General features: G+C 37.2%; 1 protein-coding gene across 5 annotated transcripts in view; it reads left to right on the plus strand.

The window, feature by feature from the left end:
* Positions 1 to 3,905: 3,905 nt before the first annotated feature.
* The window catches only part of LOC114545977 (H-2 class II histocompatibility antigen, I-E beta chain-like), an 81,023-nt gene continuing 70,779 nt past the window's right edge, over positions 3,906 to 14,149 (plus strand). For 2 of the 5 annotated variants that reach the window (XM_028564604.1, XM_028564602.1), the window contains exon 1: positions 3,906 to 4,011. In XM_028564604.1, the coding sequence (XP_028420405.1) occupies positions 3,957 to 4,011 (55 nt within the window). In that variant the 5' untranslated portion in view covers positions 3,906 to 3,956. Of the gene's footprint in view, positions 4,012 to 5,650; positions 5,714 to 10,226; positions 10,266 to 14,149 lie in introns of those variants that run through there. The other 3 variants (XM_028564606.1, XM_028564603.1, XM_028564605.1) reach the window with 3 other exon arrangements.

Here is a 14,149-nt window from a genome sequence, read left to right on the forward strand (position 1 = left end):
GAACAAAGTTAAGTATAAAGACCTAGGCCATTTTGTTGTGTGCTTTCCACATTGACGACACACATAAACACCACGTTTGACTAAAACTTTTGAAAGATTATCTAATAGATACATTTTCTACTAATGTATGACTTGGTTTAGTTAAGAAATGTATGCGTGATGTAGGTTAGAATGACTTCTGTTATGTTTGTTCACTATTTCTTTGCTCACAGAAATAAGCTATTTCCAGTGAAATCACACACATTGAATAACTGAATTTTATTTGTGCTCTGACAGCACTTAATTAGACACAAGGACAAGGAGGAGAGACAAGGAGGGGTCAGTCTTATTCTGATTCTTCTCAACTTTCACTCTGTGAGAGCTTCGATAATTGCACTGAGCGTGCTTCAATTGATTTTTGTTAAAATAACCAAAAGAGGGAAGCATTTGAGGACAGAGGATAATTTAATCATCAGCTTTATGGAAAATTTGACACATGTACTATGCATTGAATGACTTTGCTGTATGGGTTTGCATTACTTGGGGTTTATCCATGGGTTGTCAATGGACTTTGAACTTTACATACGCATAGATATGAAATTAGTACATTTTCACACTTCCAGGTTATTTTAATGTTTAAATACATAACACATTCTTTACACAAATTATAAGGCAGTAGTCTGATGTGACATTAACCAGTGACATTCAGGTCCAGGGTTATTAGCAGATTATGTTTGGTCTTAGGATTTGTTTTATTTGTTTTTTGCTATGTCGTTACCCTAATCAAGAAAAAGAGTTCTTCATTCTTATGGTAAATATGATTGAGCCTTGTGACGTATTTCGTCTTTCTGAACATGATAATAATGTTTGAATACCGTCTTGGATACGGTCAATTTTGTTTTATTCATTTTACTTAGATGTGAACGCTTGCTACTATTAAAAAGGGTTTTTTTGTGCCTCTTTGAAAAACAGCATTTAAGCAATAGACAAGTAAATCCATATGTTTGAATCTTAAGAAGTAAAGTTTGATTATGTTGATATGTTCGATGTTTGGATCTTTAAAGGTAAAATTTATTTTTGTGATTATTTTGTAATCAAAAGGGTGGACTGTGGTGGCAAATTTTATTTGAACCATTATTGATTAATGATTTTAACCATTAGTTTAAAGATTGTTTGCAGACCTCCAGAGAATCCTGTTCCTTCCTGTGGACCCCTAAAGTCTCAGAGGGGAAACAGCTGCAGCCCTCAACTATGGCATAGTAAAAGAGATGTTGGTTTAACCAGCCTGAAGCTTCCTCACGTTGCTATCTGTGTTCTTAGGTAACGAGTGAGGAAGGCCGAAGACTGCTGACGACTAAGCTAAAACTAAGGTTTCTTCCTGGCTCCCAGGAAAGAGGTGTTTTGGCTAAAAGGTAGAACAATAGCAAGGGGGGGGGGTTGTAAACTAACTTAGAATTGTGTATGGTATGTAACTGATTGACAGGACAATGGATGAAGGAGGGAGGATGATTCTGCGATGTTCCTTTTCATTCCTATATAATGTGATGATGTTGTGACTAGAAGTCAGAAATGCTCATTCAGTCGTACTGCGTGTACCTGTGAATCTGTATTTCTCTATTTTGCAAAATATAATAAATGCTCAAAGACCAGACTTTACAGACTTTAATTCTCAAAACAGTCTTTATTCGTTTCATTCTTATCATTGATATTTACTAAACTCTGCTGCTTTCAAGAAAACTTCCACCACAAGTCATCACAATGTATTGTTATGAGTCACTGCGACTTTGAGTTTAGTTAAGATAAGTATGGTTTTGAAGTATTCGCAATTTGGAATTATAAGCTACTGCAACTTTGAGTTAGGTTGAGATAAGTAAGGTTTTAAAGTTATCTTAATTCATTGTTGTGGGTTACTGAAACTTGGAGTTAAGTTACGCAAATTTAAAATTAAAAGTTGGACCAACTCAAAAGCAAAACTTAAAAAGTTACGTTTTTTTCCCCAACTTAAAATTTTGCTGAAGTTTGTTGCCTTAAAATTGTAAGTTGTGTCAACTTTTTATTTTTTATTATGGACCTCCACATCCTTATAAATTCTTTGTAGAAGAAGGTCCTCCTCTGCAAAAACCACAAAATCTCACCACTGTATTCTGGTGACAAGCAGCTGGCCTTGCACCTGCCAGTAGTAGCTGTGGCCTGGCTTCAGATGCAAGGTGCCTCTCTGCATGTGCAGGTACCGCAGTCCACATAGCTCTTCACGTTGGGGCACTTCACCTCCACCAGCCCGAATGGTGGTGTCTCTGCCGGATCAAAAACGACACCATCTGGAGAGGATCCAAGCCAGGAAGCATCTGGATGGATGACTAATCCAGATGGCCAGTAGTTGACATATTTAATGTGGGCATAATCCTGAATAGCTACTGGCTCCAGTGCCAACCCCCTCTTCATTAACGCTGTTTGAACTCCACCTTTGCGGATGCGTTCTGCAAGGTTCTCTGCAGAGCTGTGACCTCGGACATGGCACACCTCCCAGAACCTGGAGGAGGTGAGTCTCATCTTCCTCAGGTTGTGCCACTCTGCGCTGCCACTCTGTTTCCTCGTGGCCATCTCGATGGATCTTGCCATATCGAAAGTGATGTTAAGCGCCATTACATGATTACCTTACTCACTGGCACTGGATGCTGGTATGAAAAAGGGCTGCCTTCTTGAACGGTCCCAAAGGCTGAATCGACGAGGGGGGGCATCACTACTTATGGAGAGTGTGGTAATCAGCGGAGCAAGGTCTGCCGTGAAGTCCTGGTATGCCTTGTCGACCTTCAGGACATATACGTCTGGCAAGTCCCCCCACACTGCTTTGTAGCGCTTGCTCCTTTGAAAACAGTTATGTCATAATTAGAAAAAAAGAAACAATAACTCAACAACAAAAATAATCTGACAATGACTGCAGAATACATGAATACTTGACAGTGAATATTACCTTACACCATCAGCCGCTGTGTACTGTCTTGACTTGGGTTTTTTTTAGATGAATTTGATTTCAGAACATCTATTTGTAAAAAGAACTTTCTATAAGCTAAACTCATCAAAGAGCATTCAGACACATAGAAGACTCTTGAAGACATCTGATGGATACATGGAGCTCTATAGCAGCAGATTACTATTTTTTTAACCCTCTGAAACCCAAGACCTTTTTTGACCATTTTTTTTGCTCCTGTCACATTATTAATCACTTTGAGCTCTTTTTTCCCTTTAGCGGTAAGTCTGGCATCTCATTAACAAGCATAACCGTGGCCAGAAGTAGTAATAACTTGTAATTATCTTTTCAGCAGTATAACAAAATTATAATGGCACAAAACATAGAAACATGAAAAACGTTAGGTACATTTATTTGAAAATGTATTTAAAAAAACAAAAACAGTTGAAACAGATAATTCAACATTTCCCTGTGTGTGCATGTGGAGGAAGTGGCTGAGCCCCTAACAGAGAGCAGATGAAAGGGCAGGATGACACCAAAACACTGTTGATTTTTCTTAGATACTGCACCCAAATCTTCTAACTGGAGGGAAAACCCTGCTCTTTATTCTGGCATCATGTTGGCTAAAATGTTGTTGAGAGGCAATATAGAAGTCAACAAGAATGATCAACATCATGTCCATATAACATACGATAAGTAGATATAGTAATTATCTTGACATTTCAACAGTACTGTGATATAATCTGATTGGACTCTGTATTATTAGAAACTTAATATTAAATGACTCGGATCAATAATAAAAAAACTTGATCAGCCCTTCTTTAGTTTCCAGCCTGCCAGAGTTCAGTGTGTTTGTGGTCCATCAGCAGCCTGTAGTCTGAGCTGTCTGCCTGGTAACAGGTGATGGTTGGATATGATTGGATGCTGCAGGTCATGTGATCATGTCCTCTGGTTTTTAGATCAGCTCTCAGTGACACTGAGTCAGTGTTTGTTAAGAGAACAGAGGAACATGGCTTCATCCTTTCTCAGGGTCTCCCTGCTCTTCATCAGCCTCTACACAGCAGGTAGGATCAATACTCTGATCACTGATCAATACTACACACTTTATACTGTTTATACTTCATCAGCCTCTACACAGCAGGTAGGATCAATACTCTGATCACTGATCAATACTACACACTTTATACTGTTTATACTTCATCAGCCTCTACACAGCAGGTAGGATCAATACTCTGATCACTGATCAATACTACACACTTTATACTGTTAATACTTCATCAGCCTCTACACAGCAGGTAGGATCAATACTCTGATCACTGATCAATACTACACACTTTATACTGTTTATACTTCATCAGCCTCTACACAGCAGGTAGGATCAATATTCTAATTAAAAAAACAAAAAAACATGTCACATTCTGATAAGAATTCATCGGCATCCGGACTAGATACCTTTTCATACACAGAGTATAACATACAGGACATAGAAAAATAATATTGATCCAGAAAATAATTTACTAAGCAATATCAATACCAGTTGCATTTATTATACAGAGATTACATTTAATTTTTTCCAACTAGAACACAATATATCAATTATTCACTTAAACAGCAGAAGCCTACATTCCAACTTCCATAGCATCAAAACATAATTTAAGCTAATTTAAGAACCTATTCAACATCATAGCCATATCAGAGACCAGGGGCCACATTTATAAAACCTGTTAAGCAAGAAAAAGTTGCGTGAAGCAGGGTGAAATTTGTCATCGCAACATTCCTCGCAATAGTTGGAATTTATAAAGAATTTCCATGTGTAAAAATGTTCCCAGTTTTCCGCAACCTTTTGACCACACGTGTGATCGTGCGTAATGCTCCCGAGGTTTTGTAGACTGCGTTTTAGTGAACTCCGATGGTATGGCCATTTTCAGAACCTAACCCAGTTTTTGTTTTCCTGAACCCAACGATCCCGTTCTTGCTAAACCGACCCAGAGCCGGTCGCGGCGCCCGGCGAGGGGCTGCCAGCAACGGGGGAGAGGCAGGGGCTCCTCCCACACCGTGCGTAGGCTACTTGTATCGGTAACTGTGTGGGAATAGCAGGTGCAGAAAGACAACATTCCCACACACAGACACCTACAATCAGACACGACCACATAAAGACACACACACACACACACACACACACACACATATCAAACAAACAACGCATTTCACGGGGAGAAGCAGGGGAGAGCAGCGGAGCTTCTCCCCGTTTCTGCACCTGCTATTCCCACACAGTTACCGATACAAGTTACCAAATTGTCACATTTCAAGCACTTTCACCTGTTTTGCACCAATAATGATCCAAAATCTTGTTTCTATTTTTTACCTTTTTAATAATTGAATTTCCTTTCTCACAAAAAACGAAAATGATCATATGATCATAAACGTGATCTCACAGGGGTAAATGGCGAATATGAACCATAAAGTATGTTTAACATTGGTAACTGAGCTAAATCTGTTAAGTATTAAGGCTTTGTAACAACAATATGAACACCACACAAGGGTTACGGCTTCCAAACAGGATTTTGTTTCGACGTTCTACCTGTTAGCATCACATCGATCTCACAATCACTGAATCGTGTTTTTCCCCATTTTTCCGTTTCGTGATTGGTGATCAAGGGCTCCTTTCAAGGCTGGAATATTGATTGATTGATTGATATGGACCTTATAAGGACAAATATGGGACGACCGTGGGATGAGCGTGAGGCTCGTGCAGGACCGCATAAGGTAACGCACGTCCGTATTTATAACGAGAAGAGTGCGTACCGGTGTGCGCCGCAAGGTGTTATAAATCAGAATATGGTTTTTACGTACGAAAATCTTTTAGAATAGAATCCACGCACAGTTTTATAAATGAGGCCCCAGGATCAAAACTGAGAAAGGTGTGGAGTTTTAAATTGATGGCTACGAACTGAATTATGAAAACAGAGCGAATAGAAGTGAGGAGGTGTGGCAATATACTTGAATAAAAGATTGAATTATAAGGTGGTGGAGAGTATGACAGCAGCTGTTGATGATTTGGTGGAATGTATTCCAGTAGAAATGTGTATGGAAAGGACAAAAAATATTGTTGTGAGCTGTATATATACAGTTCTGTATATATACAGAACTCCTGGATCAAATATTGAGGTGGTTGGAAAATAATTTTACAAAAACATTACAAAAGATCATATTCTTATGTGGAGATTATAACATTGACCTATTAAATAAAAAAAAAAGATTTCATGAATATAGTATATAGTATAGTATGGGCTTATATCCAACAATCATCAGACCCAGTAGAATCACATCTCATTGTGCTACATTAATAGATAATATATGGAAAATATGGAAAACAATGTAGACAGCGGGCTATTATATAATGAAATAACTGATCACTATAATTATAGGAAACCGATGGACATTAGGCATCTCAAATACAAAAGAGTAAGAACTGCGGAAAACATAAATGCTTTTAAGGAAGAGTTACTGAAACAAAACTGGAAAATATTATAAGAGGAAAATGACACTGATAAAGCATACGAAAGGATTTCTAAAAACTTTTGCAACACTGAATGACAAAAATTGTCCTGTAAAACAATGCAGTTACAGACAAAGTAAAACAAATAGCCCATGGATCACTAAGGGTTTATTTCATGCCTGCAAAAAGAAAATATACTTTATAGAAAACTTATCAAGTATCGTACCCCAGATGCAGAAAATAAATATAAAAAGTATAGAAATAAATTAACTAATATTATGAGGATATGCAAAAAAGAAGACTATAAGAAAATATTAAATGATAATAAAAATAACATTAAAGGTTTATGGAATATTCTAAATACTATCATTAGAAATGGAACTAACAATTTGGAACTAACCAGAATTTTATATTGACAATGACAAGAAAATAGAAAACATAGAAGATGTTGTTAGTGGTTTTAAATTTTTTTTTGTAAATGTGGGACCAGATCTAGCAGAAAAAAATTAAAAATCCAGAAATAATAGAAGGGGTAAATGCTTATCTGTGGAATTGTAATCCAACCTTTATTTTCCTTAGAGCAGTGGAAAGAAATGAAATAATAAGCATAGAAAAAAAAATTAAAAGCAAATGTCCTACAGATTGGAATAATATTGATATGATATGATTTGATAATAAAACAAGTTGTTGAAGAAATTCCTGAACCACTAACTCATATTTGTAACTTGTCTTTTCAATCTGGTAAATTTCCAAACAAAATGAAAATAGCAAAAGTAATACCAGTATTTAAAACTGGGGATATACACCTTTTCACAAATTACAGGCCTGTTTCTGTACTCCCCCAGTTCTCCAAAATCCTTGAAAAGCTTTTCACAGAAAGACTTGACAATTTTATCTAAACACCCAAACTTCTAGTTGACAGTCAATATGGTTTCTGGACAGAAATCACAAATTGTTTAGATAAAAAGAAACATGTAGCGGGAATATTTATAGTTCTAAAGAAAGCATTTTATACCATAAATCATGATATTTTATTACATAAATTAGAGAAATATGGTACCAGAGGGGTTGGATTTGAATGGGTGAGTAGCTACTTAAGAAATAGGCAACAATTTGTAGAAATTGGGGAATATAAATCAACATACATGAACATAACATGTGGGGTACCATAGGGGTCGGTCTTAGGTCCAAAGCTTTTCATAATTTACATCAATGTTATATGCAGAGTATCGAATATACTAAAATGTATTGTATTTGCGGATGATACAAATATTTTCTGTTCTGGTGATAATTTACAGCAGCTTTTGGAAATGATCACACCAGAAATTGCCAAATTAAAACAGTAGTTTGATGTTAATAATTAAATATAAGAAAAAAAATAATGTTATTTGGAAAACATAAAACTAACCGTCAAGTAGAATTAAAAATAGATAACATAAGTATTGAAAGAGTATATGAAAATAAATTTCTTGGTATGATTTTAGACCACAAAATCAGCTGGAAATGGGTTGGGCGATGTCCCCTAAATTGCCAGTTGGCGATGTTTACAGTAAAACATTGTGATGGATGATGATATCGTCGTCGCTGGGGGGTGAGCATTTTTTATTTTACTTTATCTCTTTACATAAATATTTTTTTCTACTACTATGGGCTAACAGTTCGATCAGACATACATTTCAATGCCCTCTGTAAATGGACAGTATTGCATGGCTATGCTGCCGCCTGCTGGTAGGGGCAGTAACTACAATTTGACCCACTTTCACGGCTCCGTAAAGTCTAGACTCAATCAGATGACGGTGATCTGCGACGACAGTACAGTGGGACGTTTGCCTTGAACAGAGTGACAGTAATAAGCTAATACACCACCATTACTGAGATTAAACTACATTCTCCATTATATTTGCACTGAATAACACATTCAATAAACAGAAACATAACTCTTACAGCGCACATGAACAGATGCGCAATATTAGCTCACACATAAAATAGCACCCTGGTGAATTGGCCTACTGTTACTAACGTACATTCATAAATCCTGCATAACATGGTCCCGTACCTACAGGACCAGCAGGGGTTGTAGCCAATTCTGTGGTCTGTCCCAGGACCAGTGGTCTCTGGCAGGGACCAGTGGTCACAACCACTAGGGGCGCTAGAGACTCTGGTCGCGACCAGCTCCTCAGTGGTCTGCCCTGTGGTCCCTGTGGTCTGTGAAGCGGGTTTATTGTCAAACCCTTCCTGTTGTTTTGGCAGCACTGTTAGCTGGATAAATGTCAGAGATCACAATATTTTGTCTATAAAATTCACTATATCAGATATATTATGATTATTATTGTTGTTATTATTATTGGTAATGGAGCCGTGTGATCGGGACCAGCTGGTCTCTGGCACGGACCAGTGGTCACAACCACTAGGGGCGCTGGAGACACTGGTTGCGACCAGTGGCACAGTGGTCATTACCAGCATCTTACTGGGACAAAGGGCCCTAAAATGACTGGTCCGGACCACCTCCTCTGGGATCTGGTCTGTTCTTTGGACCAGTTGAGTGATCTGTGGAGTGTTTATTTTTAATACAACTTTTCACGTTTCTCAAAGTGTTAGCAGAGTCGCCTAATGTGAGAAGCCATAATAGTTTGTCTATCCAATGCTATTGATCACTATTATTAATAGAAATCATAATAACAATGATTAAATTATTATTATTAGTCGTAGTTGTATGAGTAGTACTATCGACTATGCAGGTCCATGTCTTCCATTGAGAATTGAAGATTCATTTTCAATTTGTTTTTTGATCATGCCATGGCTGCATGGCCACTGCCTTTAAACTAATGAAATGAAGTAAACGGTTGGTGATTCAGTTCCTGGCCAATAAGAAGCCATTTCCAATTTTGATGCCAGGTGTGATCATATTGATCATATGCCATATGCTCATTCTTTTTTTACAAGTATTTTTATTGCTTTAGAGAAGATACAGTGCAACATTACAATGTCAATAACAAGACCTCTTTCAATTAACCCCATCCCACCCACAACAAACCCTTGAGGAAAGGAAAGCTAAAGAAATAAAAAATAGTGTAATCAGTGTGCTTCACAAATCTTAGCAGTTATTAAGAGGGACGTGTAGTAAGTCTTTCAAAGTAATCCAGTAAAGGATCCCAGTTTTTGTAAAATGTTCTGGTTAATCCTCTAAGAAAGTATTTGATTTTTTCTATTTTTAGAAACATCATAATATCAGAAAGCCATGTGGAGGATTTAGGTGGTGTAGATGTTTTTGTAGTATTCTCCGTCGTGCTATTAAGGTGACAAAAGCAACAACACTTTCCTTCCCATTGGACCTTACAATATCACCCCCTTTTACCCCAAACACGGCCATTGTAGGGCTAGGTTGTAGATCTAAATCAAAGGCTTCATTTAAGACCTCAAATATTGAAGCCCAGAACTCTCTCAACCTGGAACATGACCAAAACACGTGAAGTAAATCTGCTCTGTCCATTCTACATCTTTCACAGATGTCATCCATGTCAGAGTATATTTTGGCCAGTTTAACCTTACTGTAGTGCATACGGTGAAGAACTTTAAACTGAATCAAATTCAAACGTGCACAAGAAGAGGTCGCATTCACCCAGCTTAGAGCTCTGTCCCATATAGCATCTGATATATTTGTCCCTAACTCTTCTTCCCATTTTGCTTTGATAGGATCCATGGATATACTGTAAAGTGAGATTTGAGACTCATGACTTCACAGAGCAACTTAGAGAAATATGCAAAGAGTATTCCTCTTCCACAAAGCCGAGCCAGATGTTTGATGCCCATGATGTTAAGGTATAGTTTTAGAGAGTTAAGACATATAAGAGCATGTGGCCTGATTCTATTACAGGAAGATTGCTAAAGCACTGTTCAGAACAGCTTTGTGAGGTGTTCTGTAAAATATTTAGGATATCTCTGGAGCAGTGAAGGGTCCCAAAGTTATGGAAGGAGTCCAATGTTGTTCCAGTGGCTAAAAGTGGAACCCCTAAGGTGCTAAATGACCTTAGACCAGTGGCACTGACTTCACTGGTCATATCTATAAACCACCCCCTTCACTCTTTGTAGTAGTAGTTGTAGAGTTTGTAATACTCCCATCAGGTCGCAGATTTAGAGTACCTCGGTTTAAGACCAGTAGGGGTAAAAACTCCTTTGTCCCATGTGCAATAACTCAGTTTAATTTGCACATGTAATGTAGTACTTGTTTTGTTTTTAGAGATTGTTCCAGTGGTGATAAATTCTGTTGTGTGTATTACACAGGAAATCTTTTTTGTATTCATGTCTTGTATTGTTGCCTCTATTTGTATGTGGCTTGAATGTGTTTCTTTTTATCTTTCACTTTTAACTGCATATCAAGTTTCCCATTTGGGATAATAAAGTGACTTAACTGAACTGAACTGAACATAATTGAATTATATGTTAGAGATTCGGCCTCTAAATGTTAGAGGGGTCTGCAGTGTATCCTCCAGGTCAGAGTGCTCAGGCAACTGAGAAAATTATGAGATGTGTGTTTGAATGAAATGACGAACCTGAAGATATCTGAAAAAACTGAGAAAGATGTTATTTTGGAAAAAATCTTTACATGTAGAAAGGCCCATACTGTCCCACTGTTTGAAAGTATTGTCAATTTTAGCAGCCGTAAAAAGATGATTATTACACCGTATGCTCATTCTAAAACCACAAAGGGGGAAAAATATGGTCTAGGATATACTTTGCTTGGATTCCTTGGATTCTCAGGCCCATTCCAACGATCTGTGTAAGTAATCTTTGACTTTTATTGTTTTTATTGTTATTCGTCGAGATATGCTTACGTGATCAGACTCTTTTTAGATTTGAGCCATCTTGTGTGTCTTTGACTATAGCCTAACTGAAATGTCATTGAATATAAGCCCCAAATGTATAATAATAATAATAATAATAATAACAATAATAACAATAATAATAATAAGAAGAAGAAGAAGAAGAGATAAATGTAATAGTAATAGTAATAAATAGGACTATGGGTCCTGACTAGAATATCAGGACCCATTGGCCAATCAGAAAATAGCATCTCTTTATATATATATATATATATATATACAAAGAGAGAGAGCAAGAGAGAATAAAGCACTTTCAGTGCCCAGAAAAGTCCTATATAATTCCAACCCATTATTTTATGTTTATAATCTGTCCTCTTCCTTGTTTATTTTTTCCTATGTTGTCATGAACTTAAATGTTTTCTATTATGCAGTCCACAATTGACATCCTGGCGAGATTTGAGGGTTTTCCAGATTTTATCCAGAAAAAATCCTTTGAACGATCAGGTGATCAGGTGCTGGATCAATCAAGATGATTCGACTGTTACTTTTGTTACTGTACTGTAGGCTACTTAAGTTGAATTTTTAGTTGAACTTTTACATTTTTGTATTTCATTTGATGTTGCTTTGTCAGTCAACTCTACATTTTTTCCTCCACTACATGTATTTGACTTTAGTTTCTAGATCAAGATTTGATACAAAGGGTAATGTGACAAGCTTTTAAAATGCAACACATTTGGTAAAGTTTAAACCAGTCAGGAAGACATGGACCTGCATAGTCGATAGTACTAGTCATACAACTACGACTAATAATAATAATTTAATCATTGATATTATGATTTCTATTAATAATAGTGATCAATAGCATTGGATAGACAAACTATTATGGCTTCTCACATTAGGCGACACTTTGAGAAACGTGAAAAGTTGTATTAAAAATAAACACTCCACAGATCACTCAACTGGTCCAAAGAACAGACCAGATCCCAGAGGAGGTGGTCAGGACCAGTCATTTTAGGGCCCTTTGTCCCAGTAAGATGCTGGTAATGACCACTGTGCCACTGGTCGCAACCAGTGTCTCTAGCGCCCCTAGTGGTTGTGACCACTGGTCCGTGCCAGAGACCAGCTGGTCCCGATCACACGGCTCCATTACCAATAATAATAACAACAATAATAATCATAATATATCTGATATAGTGAATTTTATAGACAAAATATTGTGATCTCTGACATTTATCCAGCTAACAGTGCTGCCAAAACGACAGGAAGGGGGAGAAAATACTAAAGCAGCTTCACAGACCACCGGGACCACAGGGAAGACCACTGAGTCTCTAGCGCCCCTAGTGGTTGAGACCACTGGTCCCTGCCAGAGACCACTGGTCCTGGGACAGACCACAGAATCGGCTACAACCCCCTCTCTACAGGACCTCAGACTTACTTAGTGATGCACAGCAGTGTCCGTAAACTCAGTCCAATGAGGGAAGAAAGGAAAGTGTGATAGGGTTCCATGTTAAAGCCTTTTTTCTCTCTCAACTACCGCATGCTTAATTGCGTTAATAGTCCAGGGCTGCTGCTGACAGGGAGAGAGAGAGATACTGTATCACTAACAGTCTGCTCAAAGCGATGGTCTTTTTTACAAATACGTTGCACATAAGGGTAAAAAAAGTATCTTCCACTTAAGGGGCCCTATCTTGACTTGCACCCTGTGCAGCACAGTGCAAAGCCCGACGCAAGGGTCAATTTCCTGTCCAGCACCCACAACTAGAATTAGTGTGTTTGACAGAGTGGGGGGCGTGGCATCACGATGGTGGCTCTCTATCGTGATTTTATCCAGCCATCACGATGGACGATGATATCGTCCATCGGCACAACCCAACTGGAAACCTAGCATAAACCATGTCAAAGCAAAACTAGCAAAGACCATAGCAATAATAAATAAATCAAGACATATTTTAGACAATAAATCATTACATGCTCTGTATAATACCCTCATACAGCCATATCTAAGTTACTGTGTGGACATCTGAGGAAATACACACAAAACCAACCTACAGTCGTTATGCACATTACAAAAGAGAGTAATCAGAATCATAAATAATGTTGGATACCTGGAGAACACAAGACCTTCATTCTTCAAGTCACACGTTCTGAAATTCATTGATGTGGTTAAATTTAAGACGGCACAAACCATGTTCAAAGCAAGAAATAATTTAATTCCAGGAAATTTACGAGAAATGTTTATGGAAAGACAGCCTGAGAACAAATAAACTTAAAAAAACTCAAAATAAGAACAACTTTAAAAACTATGTGCATCACGATCAGTGGAGTGAGTTTGTGGAATGGGTTGGACCAGGTGCTTAAACTTTGAACAAACATAACAAAGTTTAAAAACATATAAAATATATAAAAACACTTTATTAAAAGGATATGAAGAGGAAGAGAGATGATTGTGAAGGTGAGTTAGTGTACGGATTGTTATGGTGGTGGATTACGGAAATGGGTTTTTTACTTACTTAAAATGTATATAAATAAACAAAAGAGTTTGGTACGTGAAAAATTTGAGATGTATTGCTGTGTATACTGGTTATCCTGATGTAATATATGATAAATAAGAAATTAGTTAAAGTGAATGAGAGGCAGGAAACATTACAAGCTTCAGCTTCATCCTGCTCCTTCTCGGACAAATTTTTGAAATTGGAAATTGTAATAGTATTTTTAATATTATTTGTAAACACTGTATGGATATTGTTATTATATATATATCTACATATCTACATATATGTATGTATTTGTATGTATATGTATATGCATGTGTATGTATGTATGTATATATATATGTATACATACATACACATGCATATACATATACATACAAATACATACATA

The sequence above is a fragment of the Perca flavescens genome, chromosome 19 (assembly GCF_004354835.1).
Source record: "Perca flavescens isolate YP-PL-M2 chromosome 19, PFLA_1.0, whole genome shotgun sequence".
Classification (NCBI taxonomy): domain Eukaryota; kingdom Metazoa; phylum Chordata; class Actinopteri; order Perciformes; family Percidae; genus Perca; species Perca flavescens.